A 26,117-nucleotide genomic window follows, 5' to 3' on the forward strand; every position below is an offset into this window, starting at 1 on the left:
TGTCAAACGCAGCCCAAGAAGTCCACATATCAGCTGTGTGCAAAGCTGATTAAAACCCTGTACATATGATTAAAATTATTGGGTATTCCCAATGATGCCAGTGTCTCAGGAGGTCTCCAGGCTCTGAACTCCCATTTCATTGAGCACTTATTGGGAGGTCCTCTTTATTGCTTTCAAATTGAATGCTTTCAGAATTTTTTCCTCCACTATTCTGCATAGAATCTCCCTCCAGTTATTAATCACGCTTTCTGCAAAGCATAAACCTTTACACCAGATATGAATTTCTCTTTTACACTATTTTAAATGCCACTTATCCACCTGAATCCACCCTTCTCATATGTCTCTTTCTAAGCCTGAACAGTCAAAAGTTATTTTTGCACTTTTTCTCATAATTCTGTCCTCTACATCAGGGTAGTCTGTTTTAATTGTGCCCTCCTCCAACACTGAGGCACCATGACTGCAATTTCCATGATCTACACTGTGCACTGCAGAAAGTCACCAGACTTACTTCAACAACATCTCCTTCCTCTTTAACATCCTGCAATGAGGACAAAAACAGCAAATTCTTGGGAACACCAGCAACTTCAAGTCACACACCATGCTAACTGGACATATATACCCTGCATGGCTATTGAGTCATTCTTGGAATTTGTGTCTTAATCTATCATAGGATCAGCATTACCACAAGAACTGCGGTGATTCAAGACGGCGGTCTACCATTCCTTTTACAGAGCAACTAGAAATAAACAATAAATGCATCAATAAAAGTGCTGGTTACAGCCTAAGAACAATTATTTTCAAACGATTCCAACAACAGCAAGTGGCTGATTTCACCGATATTAATAGATGCAACTTATGGTTGCCAGATGCTCTGATCAGCTCACCTCAAGCTGCCATTGGCACCATCATGCTTCATAGCAGACCAGGAGGCATTATTTTCCAAAACTGTTACATGCACTGTGGCATGTCCCCTTAAAGTAAACTGGATTTGACTGACATTAACTTCAGGAAGTATTACCTTGAAGCAAGTTAAAAATATTTAAATCCAGTCACCTTGGAGCTAACTGCAGATGCAAAATGTGGAGAGAGAGAAAACTTAAATGAATAATATTTGTAACACAGTGATACAGTATCACCCCTGAAAATTTGGCTGTTGCTAGTATCTGAATTATTTGCACAGGGAAGGTAGATCCTGGCAATAAATTAAGTGCATATTTCTGCATCACCTGTACTGATTACTGATGCACAATTTATCACATAATAGTTTGTCTGTCATAAAAATGCAATACATTCCTAAATTATTCAGTGGGCAATTTGAAAATGTGCAAGGATAGCATTTTGTTTTAGAACCAAAATGTTTAAAAATACTTGTATGCTCTGCGATTCTGATGTTTATTCATAAGATGATCATCAAGTAATTGTCAAGTATACAACTATGAGAAAGCAAGTTCCAACATTTCACTGACATTCTAAATTTGTCAATTTCAGCTCACAATTCTTCAATTTGAGATCAACCACCGGTAAACTGCAATTGTAAGTCAAGAATCCTCATTCTAAGAGGCCAATCCCTCCAAATATATGTTGCTGTAAAAACTCTCAAAACATATTTGTGTAAATCGTCACAAAAACATGTCTACAATGAAGAGAACATTCCACTCTTAATGCACCATTTGCTGTTTTCTGTCTCTTCTATCAGTCAGGTACTGTTGGCACTCACTTCAGGGTCGACAAGGTTGGAAGTTTGAACTTCATCTTGCAGTCTGAGCATATAATTTTGACTGGCATTCTCATAAAATGACTGAAAGAGTGCTATTAGCCAATCCACAATTGAAGTACAACGTTAACTGAACTACCTCTGCCTTTGCCATTTAAACTGTTTCCAGCTTCCTGGCCATAACTGTGTTCTTTTAACTATGGGACTTCCAATCCATCTGCATCCCCCAATGCCAACAGGATAATTGGAGAATTCTCTGTTTCTTCGCTGAAGACAACCCAGTCCTCAACAATCAGCACACTCCTCTGCCTGGCTGAACTTTTTCTCAAATTGAGCAAATTATGCTTCGACTCCACTCACTTCCTCTAAATAAAAGTTGTTGCTATAAGAGGCTACATATCTGCCTGTTCATGAGATATGCGGTCATTTGTTGCCCCAATTCTACTCAAGTCCCCTCCTTCACATCTCTTTTCCGACATACTGATGATTATATTGATGCTGTCATTAAGAACTGGAACATTTCATCAACTTTGCTTCCAACTCCCACCCTTCCTCACCTTCACATGATTCAACTCTGGCTCTACCTTTCCTTGACTTTTCTGTTTCTCTTTCTGGGAATAGGCGATTGACAAATTTCCACTGTACTTCCTCCCACCCCACTTCTTGGAAGGACTCTATTCCAGTTGTTCCATCTCTGTCGCAATATATCTGACAATTCTAGTTTCCATACAAGTGTTTCAGACATATCTTCCCTTTTCTCCCACCAAGGATTTCCCTGCACCATGGTTGACGGGGATCATGTTCGTTTCATTTCTTGCATTCATGTTGTCACTCTTTTCCTGCAAACCCAGAATTATAACATGGGGCCTGATTTTACCATTTTCATTCTAAGTGCTGAATCTGGGCACAGTTCAGATCCGACTTGGAAATCTGTTCTCAGGCACTTAGCCTGGAAAAAAATTCGCAGGTCTGAATTGTGCTGTGGGCGGGGCTTATTGCGCTTGAAATGATCAGAGCTCTGAACTGCGCATGCGCAGTGAAATAAAAATATTTGAAAATCGCACCCCTGTCACATCACTCCCAGGCCACAAAAAGCAGATAAAGCGGCCCAGCAGCAAAAAGCGGGAGCGATAGCCCCCACAGACATCACCCCATCCCCACAACATGACTGTCCCCCTTATCCACCCACCCCCCCGCTACCCAGACCGATCGTGACCCCCTGCCCCCTTCCCCCCCTCCAGCGATCGCCCGCAGAGTGGCAGCAGTCCCCCCTGCCCCCCCCCCCCATCTCCCCCCCCACCAGAGAATGATCGGGCCTCCCCCCTCCCCTCCAGAGAATGATCTGGCCTCCCTCCTCCCCCCCCAGAGAATGATCTGGCCTCCCTCCTCCCCCCTGCCTGCCTGCCCCCCCCCCTTCCCCCACTGCCCACCAGACATCAATCTGGCCTCCCTCTGTCCCCCCCCCTCCCCCACCTGACAACAATCTAGCTTCCCTCTGCTCTCCTCCCCACCCTATCAGACAACAATCTGGCCTCCCTCTGCACCCCCCCCCCTCCATCAGACAACAATCTGGCCTCCCTCTGCCCCCCCCCCCCTCCACCAGACAACTATCTGACTTCCCTCTGCCCTCCTCCCCCACCAGACAACTATCTGACTTCCCTCTGCCCTCCCTCCCACCAGAGAGCAATCCGTCCTCCCTTCCCCCACCTAAGATGTATCTGCCCCCCCCCCCCCCCACCCCCCCCACCAGCCCTCTCCACCACCGATCTGAGTCAGAGAGCTGCTGGAAGCTCTGAACTTACCTCTTCAGAAGCTGGAGCGCCCTAAACAGACCTTTGCCAAGCATGTCTGTTTCATGCCAAATCTGGACGCACAAACGCGTAAAGGAGGAAACGCTGGTAAAGTTGGGCGGGCAGCCTATTAATTCAATTTAAATGCATACCAATGCATTTAAATCACCGCTGCGCCCGTTTCGGGCGTGATTTGGATCGTGGCCATTTTCGGGCCTTGGTAAAGTGGGCATCTGTGCGGCAGCGGGCGTGGATCGCGTTAATGGCCGCACGCCCAACTTTACCACGTTTTCGCGCCCGTTTACGCAATGGTAAAATCGGGCCCACGGTTTCCCTTATCCTCCCCCATTTCTTCCACTTCCAGTATTATTCGCCAGGACTTGAGGGTAAAAGGCAAATCTGATACTCTGTTGAATACAGATGGAATGCACTCTGACAGAGGTGTTGTCTTTGAAATGAGATGTCAATCTACCCTTTTAGGATGGATGTTAAAGATCCTTTGGCACTACTTTGAAAGGGAGTAGGTGAATTATTCCCAATGTCCTGGACAATACTCATCCCTCAATCAATATCATTTCTGATTATTATCACATTACGTTTTGCAAGAACTTGCAGTGCCCAAATTGGCTGCCACATTTTCTACATCACACGGCGGCACGGTGGCACAGTGGTTAGCACTGCTGCCTCACAGCACCAGGGACCCAGGTTCAATTCCAGCTGAGGGTCACTGTCTGTGTGGAGTTTGCACTTTCTCCCCGTGTCTGTGTGGGTTTCCTCCGGGTGCTCCGGTTTCCTTCCACAGTCCAAAGATGTGCGGGTTAGGTTGATTGACCATGCTAAATTGACCCAAGTGTCAGTAGGATGAGCAGGGTAAATGTGTGTGGTTAAGGGTGCCTGGATGGGATGTGGTCGGTACAGACTCAATGAGCCGAATGGCCTCCTTCTGTACTGTAGGGATTCTATGAATTACATTGGCTGCAAAGTGTTTTGGAATGTTCTGTGGTTGTGAAAGGCACCATATAAATGCAAGTCTTTCTTTTTCTCCCTTCCCTTTTCAGCATATCGCATTGAGATTCCTCTGAGACACTGTGGTCCATTCCCCAATCACTCTTTCCCTTCTCTACGCACAGACAAGAGACACAACATTTGCCCTTTTACATCCTCATCTAGTCTTTCTGGATGAACAGTGATTTACTGGCACTTCTTTCAATTTAGTATACTGCATTCATCATACAATGTAGTCTGCTCTTGGCTGCAAAGACTAAAAGCAGATTGGGTGTTCACATTGTGAAATATATACTCCCATTCAGTCATAACCATGAGCTTCCAAACGCCTGACATTTTAATTTGCTGCTCCAATCCCTCTCTGTCCTTCGTGTCCTACACTGCTCCAACAAAACTCAAGATAAAACTCAGGGAACAACACCTCACTTTTCGATTGGGCACTTTGCAGTATTTTTGATTCAATTCTGAGTTCAACAATTTCAGATCATAACCTCTGCCTCCATTTTCCAAACTTCAGCCGTTCATTATGATTCTGTTATTCCTACTTACACCTCACTTATACTCATCATTAGTTTCTTATTTGTTCAAATAAAGTTTATTTATTAGTCATGAGTAGGCTTACATTAACACTGCAATGAAATTACTGTGAAAATTCCCCAGTTGCCATACTCCGGTGCCTATTCGGGTACACCGAGGGAGAATTTAGCATGGCTAATGCACCTAACCAGCAGGTCTTTCGGACTGTGGGAAGAAACCGGAGCACCCGGAAGAAACCCATGCAGACACAGGGAGAACGTGCAGACTCCACACAGACAGTAACCCGAGCCGGGAATCGATCCCAGGACCCTGATGCTGTGAGACAGCAGTGCTAACCACTGTGCCACTGTGCCGCCCCATGCCATTGCCTTTTGCCTTTTGAAATGTAACCTCTCCTGCCTTCCAACCTATTATCAATATTAATTAAAATCTGTTACATCACCAGCATGTTTCAGTTCTGATAAGTCACTAACCTGAAACATTTAACTCTAGTTTCTCTCAGATGCTGCCTGTTGGTTGCATTTTTTTCCAATATTTTTTGTTTTCATTTCAGATTACCAGCATTCATGGCGTTTTGCATTTGTATATTTAAAATATTCTCCTTTGCACGAGATGTTAAAGCTTCCATGAAGCTTTTCAAACAGGGGCAATTTGTTCTCTCAGTTTTTGGAAACCATTCTTCCATCAATTGATACTAGCTAAAATAGCAAGAATGCTCATTTATAATATAGTTACTTGTGGGATGTTGCTAATGTGAAGGCCTCACCAGCAATGCTCACATGCTGTGAAAAAGTAAAAAAGAATCACTCTCTATTCTGGGATTTTCATGGAGAGAAATGACAGCCCACCTATTTTTTAAATGACAAACTCGCTCCTTCCCACTCTTCGATCCAGCCCTTCCAAACCTTATCTCCAACAATTGCAAGTAAGCTCTCAACGATGCCATAATCATCTTACCATAGGTTGGTGCTGCAGACGAAAGGAGGATATCATTGAACTAAAGAGGTGGGCAGAAAACTAATAAATGGATTTTAATACAGGGAAATGTGTGGTAATGCATTTGGGGAGGACAAGCTAGGCAAGAGAATATATAATAAATGGTAGGATTCCAAGAAGTGTGGAGGAATAAAGTATGTCCCCCAATCACTAAAGATAGCAAAGGTAGACAAGGCAGTGGAGACAACACACGGGATATTTTCCTTTTGGCCTGACCTAGAGTATAAGAGAAGGAAGGTGATGGTAGAATTCTATAAAGCGCGTGTTAGGCAGTTAGTTAAAGAAGTGCATATAGTTTTGGTTGCTGCATTATGTTAAGACCCAGGCCAGAAATTCCAAGGTGTTTTATGAAGATAGCCTAGACCCTAAGATTTTACATTTGAATTTGGCACGGGTGAGGCTAAGGTGTTTCACACCAGATATGATACAAGTGACCCACTAGGAAGCTTTTATCAAACAAAGTTTATTTAAGAACACAGTAGCACAGTATGGTAGCACAGTGGTTAGCACTGCTGCTTCACAGCACCAGGGTCCTGGGTTCGATCCCCAACTTGGGTCACTGTCTATGTTGAGTTTGCACGTTCTCCCCGTGTCTGCATGGGTTTCCTCCGGGTGCTCTGGTTTCCTCCCACATTCTGAATGACGTGCTGGTTAGGTGCATTGACCCGAACAGGCGCCGGACTGTGGTGACTAGGGGAATTTCACAGTAACTTAATTGCAGTGTTAATGTAAGCCTTACTTGTGACTAATGAATAAAATTAAGTTAAAATATAATAAAAAGTTTAGCATAACTTTTGCCAATTACAAGAATCAAACATGATATAGTATAACCTTAAAACCTATCTGTGATGTTCTATGTCAAATAACCCCACAAACAAACACCCCTTTCTAAACTTGGCAGAAAAAGCAAGTATGCTCACGCGATACTGGATTTTGAGGCTTTTTAACACCTGCTGTGAATTGGTCTTTTAAATGGCGGATTAAAACTCTGAGGCTTCCCAGTCCTGGAACTTCCCAAAAAACCTCTGGAGAGAGAGAGAGACAGAGACACTGCATGCCTTCACCAGCTTCGAATAGCAACTCACAGACAGCAGAATTTTCAACTCCAGAGAGAGGGGATAACAAGAGGCACTGCTTTCTGTCTCAAGTCCAAACAGCATCTGAGAAAAATGAAACTAAAATCTTGAACTTTTCTGTGGAAAAAAACTGTCCCCAGGCCTCACCTGACCTGTAAATCATGCTCCACTTGGCAATTCCAAAAGGACCATAAAACCCCGGACACTGCATTAGGCCAAATTAAAAATAAACATGATGTCCATGATATTGCTTCAGTAACAATTAGAGGACACCAGTTACAGACAAAACGGTGCTAATAAAATGCTGACCTGCTTGAAAACCTTCAGAGTAACATGATTAAAATATATTTCTTAAAGGCACAGTATTGTCACAATTAGAAAAAAGATGTAACTGCATGAGCAAAGGTACAGAGATTTACGAGGATGTTGCCAAGACTGCAGAATTTTAGCTACGAGGTAGGATTGGATTGGCTAATCTCTTTGGAGCTGAGGTAACTAAGAGGTAATTTTCTTTAGGTATATGAAATTACGGGCATCACGGTGGCACAGTGGTTAGCACTGCTGCCTCACAGCACCCGGGATCCGGGTTCAATTCCCGGCTTGGGTCACTGTGTGTGTGGAGTTTGCATGTTCTCCCCGTGTCTGCGTGGATTTCCTCCGGGTGCTCCGGTTTCCTCCCACAGTCCAAAGATGTGTGGGTTAGGTGGGTTGGCATGTTAAATTATCCCTTAGTGTCAGGAGGACTAGCTAGGGTAAATGCATGGGGTTCTGGGGATAGGGCCTGGGTGGGTTGTGATTGGTTCAGACTCGATGGAGCAAATGGCCTCCTTCTGCACTGTAGGATTCTATGATAATGATATATTTCCATTATTAGGGAGTTCAACAGCAAGAGAGAAAAGGTAATTGGAACATTGTAGGAAAGTTGAGGCGTCATATTGTCATTAAAGGGTAAAGAGGGTTCAGACTCACCACCTTAAAAGGATGAGAGGCAGAAACCCTTATAGCATTTAAAAACCATTCAGATATGCACTTGAAGTACTGTAACCTGCAGGCTACAAAACAAGAGTTGAAACGTGGGGTAGGGTTGGAAAGCACTTTTTCCAAGATTGGCATAGACATGATGGGCTGAATTGCTTCCTACTGTTTTGTAAATTTTTCACATTTCCAAGTTCCAAGGCAATCCTCTCATACTCTACCCTCCATAAGCATCAGCCCATCCAAACATCCAAAACTCTGGTGGCGGTACTCTTATCTGTTCAAATTCTTGTTCACCCATCAGTCCTGTACTTATTGAATTACATTGGCTTCAGTCCCCAGTGCCTCCTGTTAAAATGTGCATCATGTTCAAAACTCTTCATGGCTTTATCCCTTTCTTTCTCTGTAACTTATTCAAGTAGTACTGATCAGAACAGAAGGAGTAATAAAAATATTAAACCACTCTGACACTGGCCTTTTGTGCATCATTCCATTCCTTTGAATGCCTTCAGCCGTCTAGGCCCCAAGCTCTTGAATTTCTTCCTTAATCTCTCTGTCTCCTTTAGGACCCTCCTTAAGATCAATCTCCTTGACTCAGCTCTTTACCACAGTCTGCAATATTTCCTCCTCTTTGGCTTGCTGTGAAATTAAGATCTGGATGTCTTTCTAAAAGCTCTACATATATGCAAGGTGTTGCTGTACAGCTTCCTAACCTCTTCTCACCATAAAGATAACAACAGTAAAACAATCACTTATGAAAATCTAAAACAGGAAATTATTCTACATTGTAAATACAAAAACAGAACATTTTATTGCAAATTTTACCAAGGAAGAGTGATAAGAACAATCAGCAGTTGGAAAGCAGTCTGAAATAAATCAATTCAACAATAGCTGGGTATCTATCTTATGTTTGCAAAGATTGGGAGAGGAGAATGGTAAATTGAACAGGTAAATAAGACAAGGCCCACTTGTTGTGTTTATTCTTCTGTCAGTGAAGTGAGTGTTATCTAATCTATTCGGATATGACCACTCTTCACATGCCTTATATAAATATGTTTACAGTAAAGAGTAGTACTGATCAGAACAGAAGGAGTAATAAAAATATTAAACCACTCTGCTATGTTACAGGAAATGCAGTTTATCTTACTTTCATGCATAACACCCATGTAAATAAAAATAAGTATATAACATACTGAATTATGTGAATAAAACCAAACTGCAACTCATTACAGTATATGCTGCTCAGCAATTGGAAACCAATATGTATTCTGCCTCCTCCCCCCTTGCGCTTATAGTGCTGCGTGGCCTTTGGTGCTAAAAGTATCTTCGGAAAAAACCTTGAATGGAAATCCAGGGTTCACCATTGAAACTCACCTTGGGTGGGACTTTCTTGGATGGCACTGATGAAAAGTAATCACTGGCAGCAGAATTATTTGATCCCTGGTAACATTATCACTGGGTTCCCTATTTTGGGTCTGGCTACAGATGGCCAGACCTCTTAGCCGCTACTTTAACAAATTACTTATATTAAAGTACTATTGGTGGCCATACTCCATTTTCATTTTACATGACATACCATGCAAGGTAAATTCAAATTTGCTCAATTGGCTGGATGGCATGAGTGTGCTGCAAAATAACACCAACAGCATGGGTTCAATCACTGTACTGGTTGAGTTGTTCTGGGGGCTAATCTCCTTGCCCTGTTCCATAGTGTTACCATGGCATGATGATTAGCAACCTCAGACAACAAGGATGACACTTAGAGAAAGAGAAACCCAAATTAAAATAACTTTAGTTAGCTGTCTGACAGGAAAATCTGTGAAAGAATGCCGTTTTCTGTTGATTTCAAAAGAGATTGCGAGAGAGGACGAAATAACAAAGTAAGATATTAAATCAAATTCCTCCCCATTATGTACACAATATGCCACAGAATTCAAATTCAGGGTTCCAAACCTTTTGCTGCAACAGTACCTTGCCCTTTGATTCCAAAAGGAGGAACAAAGTCTTTGAGTTTCGACCATCTTTTATAGGTGCTATCGAGAAACATTGGTGCTGGTTTTGAGAATCTGAAACATAAAACAGAAGAAAAAAGTCAAAATTGCAACAATGATTAAATACTTTCTGACAAGTTATTTGCATTATTCTGGCACTGCTTATATCCTAACAAGATTTGTTATACTGCAGCTCTTTTTATGCACTCCAGTTTCACTTGACTCCACCACAGAAAGGTTAAAAAATAGAATGAAACAAATACATAATTGATATTAATGGCTGAATCAAACTCAAGAGTTCAAAAATTGTCTGCTGTATTTGCCAACTAAACATTGTAACATTTCATAAGTAATTAACCAATTGTGAAGAACTTAGGGATGTCCTGAGAACACAGGATACTATATAAATGCAACTGCTTTCCTAATAATTTCTGATGCAATTATATCCAATTAACTAAACTTTAATTTTGGAACACATTGGGAGAAACCAACTTCTTGTGCTAGCTAGGCCACATTTATCAGATCTCTGGAGGCTGACTATTTGGAACTGCAATAGAAGAGGTTAGTAGAAACAGAAAACTCACCTTGGGTGGGGCCTTCTTGGGTGCCATTGATGAAAAATAATCACTGGCAGCAAAATTATTTGATCTCTGGTAACATTATTTATCACTGGGTTTCCTATTTTGCGTCTGGCTACAGATGGCCAGACTTCTTAGCCTCTACTTTAACAAATTACTTATATTAAAGTACCATTGGTGGCCATACTCCATTTTCATTTTACATGACATACCATGCAAGGTAAATTCAAATTTGTTCAATTGGCTGGATGGCTTGAGTGTGCTGCAAAATAACGCCAACAGGACAGGTTCAATCACTGTACTGGCTAAGTAGTTCTGGGGGCTTGTCTCCTCGCCCTAAAAAATAAGAGGGCCCAGAGAAAACAGAAACCAACAAAATGTGCATTGTCTCAATCCGCTGCCTCCCTCTGCAGAAAATATAGCAGAGACTGCTATGCCTGAGTGGGGTCCCTGAGCCACATCAAGTTGACTGCAGCAGCAGAAACCATTGTCTTATGAGGCAGAAGGCTGCCAAAGTATTGGTGCATTTACAGGAGAATGCTCGGAGCATTCAAAGAGAGTGCAGAACGACTCACCTGGTTGAGAACACCAAACAGCAAGTCTACCAAGCCTGCATCCTAAGTCCTTCAGGATAGTGTCCTCGGCCCAATCATCTTCAACTGCTTCATCAATGACCTTCCCTCGATCACAAAGTCAGAAGTGGGGATGTTCGCCGATGATTGCACAATGTACAGCACCATTCACGACTCCTCGGATACTGAAGCAGTCCATGTTCAAATACAACAAGATCTGGACAATATCCTGGCTTGGGCTGACAAGTGGCAAGTAACATTCGCACCACAAATGCCAGGCAATGACTATCACTCATAAGACACACTCTAACCACCGCCCCTTGACATTCAATGGTGTTACCATCACTGAATCCCCCATTGTCAACATCTTTGGGGTTACCATCGAACAGAAACTCAACTGGACTACCCAAGTAAACACAGTGGCTATAAGAGCAGGTCGGAGGCTGGGAACACTGCGGTAACTCACCTCCTGACTCCCCAAAGCCAATCCACCATCTACATGGCACAAGTCAGGAGTGTGATGGAATACTCCCCACTTTCCTGGATGGGTGCACCTCCAGCAACACTCAAGAAACTTGACACCATCCAGGACAAAGCAGCCCATTTGATCGGCACCACATCTACAAACATCCACTCCCTCCACCACCGATGTTCAGTAGCAGCAGTGTGTACTATCTACAAGATGCACTGCAAATGTTCACCAAAGATCCTTAGACAGCACCTTTCAAAGCCATGACCACTTCTATCTATAAGGACAAGGGCAGCAGATACATAGGGACATCACCACCTGCAAATTCTCCTCCAAGTCACTCACCATCCTGGAAATCTATCGCTGTTCCTTCACAGTCGCTGGTTCAAAATCGTGGAATTCCCTCCCCAACAGCATTGTGGGTCAACCCACAGCACATGCACTACAGTGATTCAAGAAGGGGGCTCACCACCACCTTCTCAAGGGCAACCAGGGATGGGCAATAAACGCTGGCCAGCCAGCGACGTCCATATCCCATGAATGAATAAAAAAAACTTCTCTGTTTACCATATGGACAGCATATGGTAAACAGAAGAAAAGACTGAATCATTTCCATTTTCGCTGTCTCAGGCTTAGCCTCAGCATCTCTTGGCAGGACAGGTCACTAACTCAGAAGTCCTGAAACATTCCAATTCCATCAGCTTACACCCATGGCTAAGCCAACAAAGTCTGAGCTAATGTGGCCATGTTTACTGGATGGATCATCTCCCTACACCCAAAGACCTTCTGTACAGTGAATTGGCCAGTGGATCACAGCCTCTTGGGCATCCATACCTCTGTGGAAAAGACATCTGCATGCAAGATATGAACATGGCGAACGCTGACAACTGGGAGTCAGTCACTGACAGCCATGACCTCTAGGACTAGACAGGGTAAATGCAGAGAGGAAATGCAGAGAGAGATTAGCAGGTAAATATGTAGGGATATGGGGACTGGGCCTGGGTGGGATTGTGGTCGGTGCAGACTCGATGGGCCAAATGGCCTCTTTCTGCACTGTAGGGTTTCTATGATTTCTATGATTCTCGATGGTGGGGGAGTCCAGAACCAGGGGGTCACAGTCTGAGTATTCAGGGTAGACCATTTAGGACGGAAGTGAGGAGACTTTTCTTCACCCAAAGAGTGGTGAGCCTGTGGAATTCATTACTACAGGAAGTAGCTGATGCCAAAACATTGAATGTACTCAAGAGGCAGCTGGATATAGCACTTGGGTCGAATGGGATCAAAGGTCATGGGGAAAAAGCAGGATTAGGCTATTGAGTTGGCTGATCAGCCATGAACATAATGAATGGCAGAGCAGGCTCGAAGGGCCAAATGGCCTCCTCCTGCTCCTATCTTCTATGTTTCTATTATGAGGCAACAGTCCAACTTTGTTTCATTCCAGAGTCAGGTTGCAACCCAATCCATATAAAGTTTTAGGGTAGGTAAATCATTAAAGAGAAAGTATTTGACCAAAATGCTGTTCAAAAGTAGTCCCATTACAAATCAGATAAATCTACTTCGAAAAAAGGATGAGATATATCATTTTACAGCTTATCAGTTGGTTATCTAGACAACATTTGTGTTTTTTTGTTTTTAATGGGGGCTCTAAAAGTGTTGTGTTGCATTTCCACAATACTTTACTAGAAGACTAACTTAGTAGCAAAGGCAGCAGAGACTCTCTCTTCCGACCAGAGTTGTCCTTGCGGAACTGTCTGTTACTTGAGCATGCTTACCTTTGTTTACGGGCAGCAACCAGACACCTAGATTAGACACTGGCACCTGACAATAACAAAGGACCTGAAGTTAAAATTGCAGATATTAAAACAGCAGAATGCCACCCTCTGCTAATTTGGTGCTTAAAGCTAATGGCAAGAATTTTGCCAGCTTGCCTAAGACGGGTTAGAAGACAAGAGGGCTGGTAAAAACGTAGTGGAGGCCAACAGGAGAGAATGGCATACTCACAGAAGTATGAAAGGCAGCAGCATGGCCACCACCCACTGCAGGTGGGCAAACAATTAATGGACCAATTAACAGCCACATTCAACCCACAATATTATGACTATTCCATAGCCCATGGAGGCCCTCTGGTGGCAATGGTTGTCCCCACTGCTTCAATGTTGCTGCTGCTGAAAGATTCACTCTTTCAGTCTTCCAGATGCCGGGAGTTGCACGCTTGACTCTGGCACCATTTTCTTTTTAAATCTTACCTCCCTTCAAGGGTGCCTACTGCATGCAGCCTCAGCAGTGGCTACCTCACTGGGGTTACTAAGACTACTGAGATGTCAGCACTCTGATTAAGCAGGTAACCATCCTTAGTCCCGGCAGCAACCTCAACACTGGCTGATTTGCACAAGATTTAACAAGAGTGAAGTCAACAAGAATTGAGTATCATGAGGAACAAGTTCTAATTTGGGAAATCAGTGCAGAGGAGTAAGGAGATGCTGCTTTTTATACCATTCTTTAACCTCCAGTAGCTGGTAAGTGTTCAAATGGATTAATGAGGCGAGCAGGTGGTTAGTGAGTTTTTAAATTTTATCTCTCTAAACAGGGGCAGTAACTTAAATTGCGACTGGGGAGATCTAAGTATTACATTAAATTTATAGCTTCATTAATTAACCTGCTTAATATAACTGCAGATAAGAGTTGAGTGACATTTCTAAGTTTGAAATAAAATGAGTTAAATAAAATGCAATAAAAGATGGCAGTGCAGGTGATGTGTTACAGCCGTAAGACACTGTAGCTGCTGGACACCAATGTGAACCATGGCAACCACGTCTGCACCAAATTCTGCACATTGAGGAACTTTGGCTCCGGGTTCATGATATGGGTTCTGAGCTTCAGGCATCTCAATGCATCAGGAAATTGGAAAGTTACCTCCACACTTTATTCCACACCCCTTAGGTTAGGCCCATCTGATTTGGTACTTGGTCAGGCACAGGAGGATGTGACCCGCAAGTGAGGCAGGCATAGGGAACCAGAATGTAGCAATAGACCCCCTTCAATAGTCCAACTGGTTTGAGATTCGTGCAGCTGATGTAAACAAGCAGCCACTGCAATGTGGATGACCAGGGCACCATGGTGCATGGAGCCATTCAAGTGGGGGGCAGTAAAAAGGAATGCAGTTAAAGCAGACAACAGTATAGTTAGGGGAATAGATACTGTTTTCCACCATGAAGAGTGAGAGTCCCGAAGTCTGTGTTGCCAAGTGTCGGGTTAAGGGCATCTCCCCCAGGGTGAAGAGGAACTTGGAATAGGAGGAGAACAATCCAGCTGTTGTGGTACATGTGGGTACCAACAACACAAGTAGAACTAAGAAAAAGGTTCTGCTGAAAGAGAATAAGCAAATAGGAGCTAAATTTAACAGAGGTAACAATATCTGAATTAATATCTGAGCCATAAGAAAATTGTCATAGGGTAAATAAGATCAGAGTTGAATGTCAAGCTCAAAGGCTGATATGGGAGAAATTGGTTTCGATTCATGCAGCACCAGTACTGGGGAAACAAGGAGCTTCACTGCTGGGACAGTCTTCAGCTGAGTTATGCTGGCACCAGTATCCTGGTGCATTGTTAGACTGTAGACTGCTAAATTAAATATAGGGAGGTGAGTTCACATGAGGGAAGATTTAGAATGTTAAGGAGAAAGCACAAGGCAATAGTGCAGGGGAGTGATACAAGTAATGGTGCCAGGAAGGGATGTACTGTGCAAACATAATGGGCTCAGAGTAGGGAAAAATGGCTGTAAACTAACAGAGGGGAGGAGAAGGGTTCAGATTAGGGGAGATTTAGAAATCTCGGTGGCACGGTAGAACAGTGGTTAGCACTGCTGCTTCACAGCTCCAGGGACCTGGGTTCGATTCCCGACTTGGGTCACTGTCTGTGTGGAGTTTGCACATTCTGCTCGTGTCTGCGTGGGTTTCCTCCGGGGGCTCTGGTTTCCTCCCACAGTCCAAAGATGTGCGGGTTAGGTTGATTGGCCAGGTTAAAAATTGCCCCTTAGAGTCCTGAGTTGCGTAGGTTAGAGGGATTAGCGGGTAAATATCTGGGGGTAGGGCCTGGGTGGGATTGTGGTCGGTGCAGACTCGATGGGCCGAATGGCCTCCTTCTGCACTGTAGGGTTTCTATGATTTCTAAAGATGAAAACTGAGCCGACAGAACAATATATTCATGTGGGTAGACAAGCTGATTGTGACAGAAGGGGAAAGGGTTTGTGACAATACTGTGCCTTTAAGAAATGTATTTATCACGTTCAATCAGATCTCATGTTTTATGCCTAAGCAATTAAAATTCTTCTGGAACAATTAGTTTGTGCAAAAGCTATTTTTACAGCATCTTGCCATTTTTACATTCATTGTGCATCAGATATAGAGGCACAAAAGACTTTAAAGTTCCACTAGATTGCCCTTTTATTACTATTTTCTCATTTACAAGTTTCAGTTGTAGCCATATTTTGACATCAATCCTACCCCTGGTGTAATTTCTCTCCAACATGCATTTCTCACTGCTGGCAAGATCACTGATTCATTACTATCCAATTTCTGCAGTCACTTTCCCTTTTGTTCAAAAATGTTGTCCATTGTTGCATCATTTAGCTGCTGAGATATATACTTGGACGGCTTGAGAATCAATGAAGATAGTAGCAGTCCCATGTAACGTGAACTTGTAAATTTGTGCAGAAATACGTTCCAGTGCTGCAGCCTTGCTTGTCTTTACTGTGTTGATGGTTTCAATTCTGGCAATCATGTGCCAGAAATCCAATGTTATGTTTTTGTAGCTGTCTGACCCTGTTAAAGAGTCCGCCAATAATGATGGATAGTCTATTCAACAGCTTTATCATCATCTTCTTACTATTTCAGACTTGCAAGTGACAATAATGACACCATCTTCAGAGGTACAGCACTGATATACTTAAGATTGTATATCCCTACAACACATTGAAGGATCTTTATAATCATTCTTGTCCACATAAGATTGGATGTGATTAGTTTAGTTTTGTTCATCCAAAAGTCTTTAAGTTGTTGCAACCTTGTTCAAACTAAAGCAACATTTTTGTGGTTTATTTTCTTTGTAGCAGAATTGGAATCAGAGAATTCTGTGACCTTTATTTCCCTGAGTGTCAATGTTTGGCAAACTCAGTTGCAAAGGCAGCGGTCATGTTGTTTTATTTCACCACAAAAATACTCCCACGAGTACCTTTCAGTCACCTGTTTGAAAATATCACAACCGAGCCAGTCCTCCCTGAGGCCCAATGTGACTTCAAAGCAAATTACAGCACTAATGACATGGTTTCAATTACTTTGCAGTTTTATTTTTTTTAAATGTAAATATGGGCACTTGAGGGGAACAAATGAATTAGTTCACTTGCTATGTGCAAAGATAATATTTATTATCAAGGAGCCAATCAAAGAACGACAATCCATTGTTTTAAGTGATCTTTCAGTAACTTCTTTTCAAATCTTCTCAGTGGAAAGGCATATTCCTCCCCCAGCATTCCTTCCACTTTTGTAAAGCATAACTTCTGATTTATTGTAAGCAATGACAGGAAAAAAAAACACATCTTGTAATATCTTGTTAAAACATATTTTAAAATATTGGAATTTCAGTACTTGAACTAAATTGATTCTAAATGTGCCCCGGAATTTATTAAAATGGGACAAAATGCTAAACATTGGTTTGTGTTTAATTGGTGCTTCACTTCTTGCTTGCCATCCACACAGACTGGATCTTCATTCATTTGGTAAGATGATTCGTCTTAAATAAGTAGCACTGATTTTATAAAAATCACTCATTCAACAGCTCAAGGTGACACTGAAGGTTAGTATACAGAATAAAACTTCTGAAGTTCCAAATTCTGAACCTCAAAAGGTTGAATGTTTGGTAATAAATTGTGCCTGAAATCGCTACGAGATAGCGTGACTGAGCTGAATAAAGCAGCTGTATAAGCACTTTGTTAATACAGCTTAAAAGGCAAAGGTTCCACTTCAGTAAACAAGCCTATGCCACATAGAGTAAATACTTCTGACAGCACCAACATCAAAACAATTCAAATATTCCAGACAAAAAGACAGACAAAGATCCAAGTGTCAGAGTTTGAACTTTGCACACCTATTTTGGGGGATAATGACTTCAGAACAGATTTCTTAAGTACACGTTTCTATGAACCAAAACCAGTGAGTTAACTCTCCCCACTGCACTTACCAGCAGGGACCAAAACTAATTGAAAAAAATACGCCACCTTGTAGCAGCTAGACTGCTGACTTAACATGGCTCATTTGGTAGCACTCTTACCACCGAGTCAAAAGGTTCAAGTTCAGACTTTACACAAAAATATAGGAGGCCAACATTTCAGTACTTGAGGGAGTGCTACATTGTCAAGAGTTCTGTCTTTTGGGTGGGACATCAAGCCGGGGCCCTATCTGCCTTCTCATTTGGATGTAAAAGATCCCAAAACAGTATTTGAAACAGCAAAGGAGTTGTTCCCGGGATCCTTGCCAATATTTATCCCTTGATCCCAATTGTACAGGATGCCATTCACATGTACTGGACCTATGCACAATGTTCAATCTCAGTAATATTTCCTCCAGAAACGAAACAGTCTGTGCTCAGGTGCAGGGAAACCAGATCAACTTTCAAGTTTGGACTGATAAGTGGCAAGTAATATTTAGACACACAAGTATCAGGCAACGATCATCTCCAACAAGATAGAATCTAACCATCTCCCCATAACAGCCATCACCGGATCCACCACCATAAAATCCAGCTGAGGCTGCCATATGAAAATTGTGACTATAAAAGTAGTCAAAGGCTAGGAGTTCTGCAGCAAGTACTTCATTTCCTGACACCCCAAAGGCTGTCCACCATTTACAAGACACATGTCGGGGGTGTGATGGAATGCTCCCCACTTGCCTGGATGAGTGAAGCTCCAACAATATTCAAGAAGCTCAACACCATCCACATTTGATCAACCCGCTTGGTAAAAGTCCCATTCATCACCCCAAACATTCACTTTCTCTACCACTGCACTGTTACAGCAGTATGTACCATCTACAGGTACATTTCAGCAACTCAACAAAGCTCCTTTGACAGCAGTTTCCAAACTTGCAACCTCCATCACCTAGAAGGACAAGAGCAGCAGACGCAATGGAATAACAACATCTGCAATTTCCCCTGCAACTCACAAACCACCCTGACTTGGAAATATATCACTGTCACTGGATCAATATCCTGCAACTCCCACACCAATATCAGTTGTGGCTGTACCTACACAACATGGACTGCAGAATTGAAGAGGATCATCTTCGCTCAGGCAATAAAAGCTGGCCTTGCCAGTGATACCCACATCCAATGAACAAATAAAAAATAGTCCAGCTAATATGTGACCATAAGCAATTCACCATGCTCAGTGATCTAGCATCAATTATAGTGCCTTCATTCTACGGTAGTTTATTCTGCCAACTGCATTTCAGCCATCACAGCAAATTAGAAAGTGGGTACTGTACAGCTAAGGTTATTCACTGGTGACATATGACTCTGGTTGGCTACCCATGCATATGTACGCAACATGCATATAATAAGAGCCATGTTTCCACAACAAAAAATCTGACAGCACAGACCAAGGACCTATTGAAGCAACAATCTCATTACAGTACTTGGCTGAATATGTTTCAACATTTGTGGTGGAATGGGGCATGCAGCACAACCTTCTCCGCTATCAGGCGAGAAGTTGAGGAGCAAAAGGACCTCTAGTCACCCTCCTCAACACACCAGTACCTTCCATAGAGGCAGTCAGGCCTGCTGAGATTTTCCAGCACTTTCTGTTTTTGGTACACCAGCACCTTGTCCTGCTTCTTTCAGATTTTTGACCATGGCTTCTAGCCTCTGACTACACTCACGATTAAACAGACTTCTGATCCAGCCCACCCAAATTCCTTTATCTCGCATAGGAGTTGTCATTTTTTTTTAGAGCCCTTAAAGGGTTCATTCCATATAAGTGCTTGAGCCGTATTCCTGAGTTGCTTAAAATAAATCTTGTTTCCCAGCTGAGTTCTGAGCAGGAAGGTTCAGAGAGAATGGGCAAAGAGATGGGGATGGAGATTGAGGCACTGGGGAGGAGGGGAGATGTTTTATTAATCTGACCGCATTCCTAGAAAGGTGGAGCTACCGTTCTATGTTGATGCAGGGAGGTCACTGCTGTTCTATTGAGAAACAAAGCATATAGGGATTATTGGGTTGGAGGAGAAGATTGCAGCAGGCAAGAGTGGGAGTCATGTAAAAAGATGACAAAATGGACAATGGGTGAGGACATTAGTCCATCCAGGGGATGGTGGTGCTCAAACAAAAAGGATCAAGACAAAATAGCATGATGGAATTTAGGTTACTACTTACAGACAAAACAGGGCAGTGGTTATAGACTGGAAAGTTGCAATAGGTTGTATGAACTTGAAAAACAATCTATGAAGACCCCCTGTCCAGAATACAATATATGAGATGGACAGATGTCCAAAATTACGAACAGATGCAGAACAAACATAAAAACCACTATGGAGAAAGAAGCACTGACCCAAAGACAACAGAGACAGTGAAGGCTAACATTTCTGTGACTCACTGTGGACAGTGTCACTGAAGATTTTTTGCTACAAGAAACTACTGCTGCAGTTCCTATTAAGAGTCATGTTGGACTCAAGACGGTATCTGTTTCTCTCTCCACAGATGCTGCCAGATGCGCTGAGTGTTTCCAGCACTTGGTTTTTATTTCAGATTTGCAGTATTTTGCTTTACTTCAACATCGATATTTGGGTTGGACGGTGTGTTGGAAAATGCAGTGTTTCTTTTGAAGTGTTTTCTTTTAAAGAGTTTTCTTTACAATAACCCCTACACATGCAAGTCTCTCTTGTTAAAGATATGAGAGTGTTTGTGTGTGAGGGGCCATATATGGAAACATGATGGGGGGAGGGCATTCTCATGAATTGTGCGTATCCATTTCTGTCTATGATCGTAGAGAACTGATGGAGGAAGGAACATTATTCAGAAGAAATACCAAAGTGATGTTAACCATACAGCAGCAGTTTTGCATTATATCAGATTCATTTTTCAAATTTTTTGAAAAAATATATTACTTATATTGAACAAACCTATGCACTCTTTGCTAAAAGTTATTAATGAGCAAAATACTAAGTATTAATGAGCACATGAATGCAATTACATTACTGTTTGTAACATCTGTTGCTTGGCTGCTGTTGAATCAGTTTGGTAATATGTTGTTTTTAGAAACCTCAATTCAAAGGATTCACTTCCATTCCTCACCATGGTGGTAGTGCTTAGTTTCTTATCACGATCCCTGACCAGAGCACAAGTTTTTTTATGATCCGTTCAGGGACCAGTAACTTCTGTTGTAAAGGAGATGAAATTTTGAATCCCATCAACTTACTAAGAGAATAAATGCAAAGTTTCCACAGTTTTAAACAAACAAAAAAAACTATACAAGAGTCAACTAAGCAAACAATCAATACTTTCTATCTTATACTAACATAAGTATGAACTAATTGGCAAACTGTGAACACCCAACAAAATGCACATGAAATGGCAGTAACAACCAAGACAGATCCCACAAATTTGCTCAACAACTCACCCAGATGTCAATGATTACCATGAGTCACAAAAATCCTGTAAACTCAGTCTTCCTTATGAGGGACTTCAGCTACTCTCCTTTATGGGAATAGCCTCCGATTTGCCTGAACAGTTGCTCCAACTCAGCCTGGAAGTCCTCCGGCTTCTGCTACCTAAAATGAGTTATCAGACTGAATTGGCCAGGTTGCACCCTAGCATCTAACCACTTGTGCAATCCAAGCTACATAGAAGTACCGAGCAACCACTATGACCCCTAGTTCTGAACTCCTCCACCATCCGGAATATTCTTTCTGAATCTACCCTGTTTTTTATCCTGTTAGAATTTTATAAGTTTCTAAGAGATCCCCCTCACTTTTCTAAACTCCAATGAATATAATCCTAACCGACTTAATCCCTAGTCATACGACAAATCTGCCATCCCAGGAATCACCCTGACAAACCTTTGCTGCACTCCCTCCATAGCAAGGACATCCTTTCTCAGATAAGGAGACCAAAACTGCACACAATATTTCAGGTGTGGTCTCACCAATGCCTCTCCAATTGTAGTAAAATATCCTTATTCCTATACTCAAATACTTTTGCTATGAAGGCCAACATACTATTTGCCTTCTTTACTTCTTGCTGTAGCTGCACGCTTACTTTCAGCGACTGATTCAGGAGGACACCTAGGACTCGCTGAATATCTATCTCTCTTAATTTACACTCATTCAAATAATAATGTTGTTGGTACAACTGGTTATTAAAACAATATTTGTGTCCTGATGGCACTGACTCTTTGCCTCTGGTCTCAAATATTGCATCTGTTATAAGAGCATTCAGTAATGTAAAGAAGTTCCACTGGTCGCCACTACAACATAATGAGGGTAAGAGAGGTGGTTTTCTGACTTTAATTATTTTATTTTTTTTTCAGTTAATTTTGGGTTTAAAATCGGAGGTTTTTTTCAAAACCGGAAGTCGGGCCAGGAGAGGCCTGGGGAAATTTTTGGAGGGTTTAAAAGCGCACCAAAGTATACAGCGGGCAGCATCGTAGCGGGCAGCAGAGTGAGTGGGAAGTTGAGTGAGCTGTCAGGGCTTTGGCTCACAGGGCTTGGACGAGCAGGGGTGAGTTTTTGTTTTTGTTTCCTTACATTCTTATTAACTTTTCACTGTCTTACTTGACATAAAGTGTCCAGTATGAGTGTGAAACCAGTGTGTTGTTCCCAGTGTAGGATGTGGGAGGTCCTGGAGGCATCTGGCCTCCCGGACATCCACATCTGTGAGGGGTGTGTCGAGCTGCGGTTCCTGAGGGACCGTGTTAGGGAGCTGGAACTGCAGCTCGAGGATCTTAGGCTGATGAGGGAGAATGAGGAGGTGATAGACAAGAGCTATCATCAGGTGGTCAAACCAGGGCCACGGGAGGAGGCCAAGTGGGTGACGGCCAGGAAGGGTAAGGCTAGGGTGGTTGAGAGCACCCCAGTGGATTTGCCCCTGCACAACAAGTACTCCTGCTTGAGTACTGCTGGGGGGGACAGCCCACCTGGGGGAAGCAGCAGTGGCCGTGTCTCCGCAGTGGAGTCCAGCCCTGTAACTCAGAGGGCTAAGGAAAAGAGGAGGAAGGCGGTATTAATCGGGGACTCGATGGTGAAGGGGACAGACAGGCGTTTCTGCGGAGGTAGGCGGGAGTCTCGCATGGCGGTCTGCCTCCCTGGGGCCGGGATCCAGGATGTCGCTAGTCGCGTCCCGGAAATCCTGAGGTGGGAGGGAGAGGAGCCTGAGGTAGCGGTACATATTGGTACCGCTGATGTGGGTAGGAAGGGAGAAGGGGTCATGAAAAGGGAGTACAGGGAATTAGGGAGACAGCTGAGAAAGAGGAAAGCAAAGGTAGTAATCTCAGGATTACTGCCTGTGCCACGGGAAGGTGAGGGCAGGAATGGAGTGAGGTGGAAGATGAATGTGTGGCTGAGGGACTGGTGCAGGGGGCAGGGATTCAAGTTCCTGGACCATTGGGACCTCTTTAGGGGCAGGGGTGATCTGTATACAAAAAACGGGTGGAACTTGAATCACGGGGGACCAATATCCTGGCCGGTAGGTTGGCTAAGGCTACTGGGGAGAATTTAAACTAGATAGGTTGGGGGGAGGGGAGCTAGAAGAGTTGACTAGGATCAAGGAACTAATTGATGGGGGGGAGGATGCAGGGGTAAGGGGAATTACAAAATTAATGGTAGAGGAGAGGGTGCAAGTGAATGAAGGCGGTAATTTAGATAAGGGAGTAGAGGGAGAGGGTGTTCGCGACTCATCAAAGCGGGTCCAGATAAAAGCTGGAATAAGGACACTTTGCCTGAATGCACGAAGCATTCGGAACAAGGTAAATGAGTTGATGGTGCAAATCAGCACAAGTGGGTACGATCTAGTGGCCATTACAGAAACGTGGCTGAAAGGTGACCAGGACTGGGAGATGAATATCCAGGGGTATCAGGCGTTTAGGAAGAATAGACAGGAAGGAAAAGGTGGTGGGGTCGCGCTATTAATAAGAGATAATATCAGGGTAGTACTGAGGGATGACATAGGCTCTGAGGAACAAAACGTGGAATCATTATGGGTAGAGATGAGGAATAGCAGAGGGAGAAAGACACTAGTAGGTGTGGTATATAGGCCCCCAAATAATAATGTTGAGGTAGGGAGGGCTATAAACAAGCAGATAAGGGATGCGTGTAAAAACGGAACGGCAATAATCATGGGGGACTTCAACATGCACATTGACTGGCAGACTCAAGTCGGTAAGGGTGGAATGGAGGAAGAGTTCTTAGAATGCTGTCGGGATAGTTTCCTTGAACAGCATGTTACGGAACCGACGAGGGAACGAGCTATTTTGGATCTGGTATTGTGTAACGAGGTAGGTAGAATTAAGGATCTTATTGTGAAGGACCCTCTTGGGTCTAGTGACCACAATATGGTCAAATTTCTGATTCAGGTGGAAGAGGAGAAAGTTTGGTCCCAAACCAGTGTCCTCTGTTTGAACAGAGGGAAATATGATAGGGAATTAGGGAGACAGGCTGGCAGGTAGGATAGCTGAGGAACAGTGGAGGATTTTTAAGGAGATCCTTTTCAGTTCTCAGCAAAAATATATTCCAGCAAAAAACAAGGATTGTAAGAAAAGGGAGAACCAGCCATGGATAACGAAGGAAATAAAGGAGAGTATTAAAATAAAAACAGCTGCGTACAGAGTGGCCAAAAATAGTGGAGAAACAAGTGATTGGGAAAAATTTAAGAAACAACAAAGAGAGACTAAGAAAGCGATAAAGAAAGGAAGGATAGACTATGAAGCTAGGCTAGCAATTAATATAAAAAATGATAGTAAAAGTTTTTATAAATATATAAAAAGGAATAGAGTGGCTAGAGTGAATGTTGGACCCTTGGAGGACGAGAGGGGGGAGTTAATAGTGGGAAATGAGGATATGGCTGAGTCTTTAAATAAGTTTTTTGTGTCGGTCTTCACGGTGGAGGACACAAATAGTTTGCCAAATATTAACGATAGAGGGTTGGCAGCAGGAGAAATACTTAATACAATTAATGTTACCAGAGAGGCAGTGCTGGGTAGACTAATGGGACTGAAGGTGGACAAGTCCCCGGGTCTGGATGGAATGCATCCCAGGGTATTGAAAGAAATGTCAGAGATAATAGTGGATGCGTTAGTGATTATTTATCAAAACTCGTTGCATTCTGGGGTAGTGCCGGTTGATTGGAAAACGGCTAATGTTACGCCGCTGTTTAAAAAAGGAAGGAGACAAAAGGCGGGTAACTATAGGCCGGTCAGCTTAACGTCTGTAGTAGGGAAAATGCTGGAATCCATTATTAAAGAGGAGATAGCAGGGCATCTGGATAGAAATGGTTCGATCAATCAGACGCAGCATGGATTCATGAGGGGAAAGTCGTGCTTGACGAACATGTTGGATTTTTATGAAGATGTGACTAGGGCGGTTGATGGAGGAGAACCGGTGGATGCGGTGTTTTTGGATTTCCAAAAGGCGTTTGATAAGGTGCCCCATAAAAGGCTGCTGAAGAAGATTAGGGCACACGGAGTTGGGGGTAGTGTGATAAAGTGGATTGGGGACTGGCTATCCGACAGGAAGCAAAAGAGTCGGAATAAATGGGTGTTTTTCCGGTTGGAGGAAGGTAACTAGTGGTGTGCCGCAGGGATCGGTACTCGGGCCGCAGCTATTTACCATTTATATAGATGATCTGGAGGAGGGGACGGAGTGTAGGGTAACGAAGTTTGCAGACGACACAAAGATAAGTGGAAAAGTGAATCGTGTGGAGGACGGAGAAGATCTGCAGAGAGATTTGGACAGGCTGAGTGAGTGGGCGAGGATATGGCAAATGGAGTATAACGTTGAGAAATGCGAGGTTATACACTTTGGAGGAAATAATAACAAATGGGATTACTATCTCAATGGAAACAAATTAAAACATGCTACCGTGCAAAGGGACCTGGGGGTCCTTGTGCATGAGACGCAAAAGCCCAGTCTGCAGGTACAACAGGTGATCAAGAAGGCAAATGGGATGTTGGCCTATATCGCGAGGGGGATAGAATATAAAAGCAGGGATGTCTTGATGCACCTGTACAGGGCATTGGTGAGGCCGCAGCTGGAATACTGTGTGCAGTATTGGTCCCCTTATATGAGGAAGGATATATTGGCATTGGAGGGAGTGCAGAGAAGGTTCACCAGGTTGATACCGGAGATGAGGGGTTTGGATTATGAGGAGAGGCTGAG

At 43.1% G+C, this 26,117-nt stretch overlaps 1 protein-coding gene across 20 annotated transcripts in view; it reads right to left on the reverse strand.

Moving 5' to 3' along the window:
- The window catches only part of st3gal3a (ST3 beta-galactoside alpha-2,3-sialyltransferase 3a), a 523,890-nt gene that overhangs the window by 191,829 nt on the left and 305,944 nt on the right, over positions 1-26,117 (reverse strand). For 10 of the 20 annotated variants that reach the window (XM_078218767.1, XM_078218756.1, XM_078218762.1 and 7 more), the window contains one exon: positions 10,065-10,159. In XM_078218767.1, coding sequence (XP_078074893.1) covers positions 10,065-10,159 — 95 coding nt within the window. Of the gene's footprint in view, positions 1-10,046; positions 10,160-26,117 lie in introns of all 20 variants that reach the window. The other 10 variants (XM_078218753.1, XM_078218760.1, XM_078218752.1 and 7 more) reach the window with 1 other exon arrangement.

Source organism: Mustelus asterias, chromosome 8, assembly GCF_964213995.1.
Source record: "Mustelus asterias chromosome 8, sMusAst1.hap1.1, whole genome shotgun sequence".
NCBI lineage: Eukaryota > Metazoa > Chordata > Chondrichthyes > Carcharhiniformes > Triakidae > Mustelus > Mustelus asterias.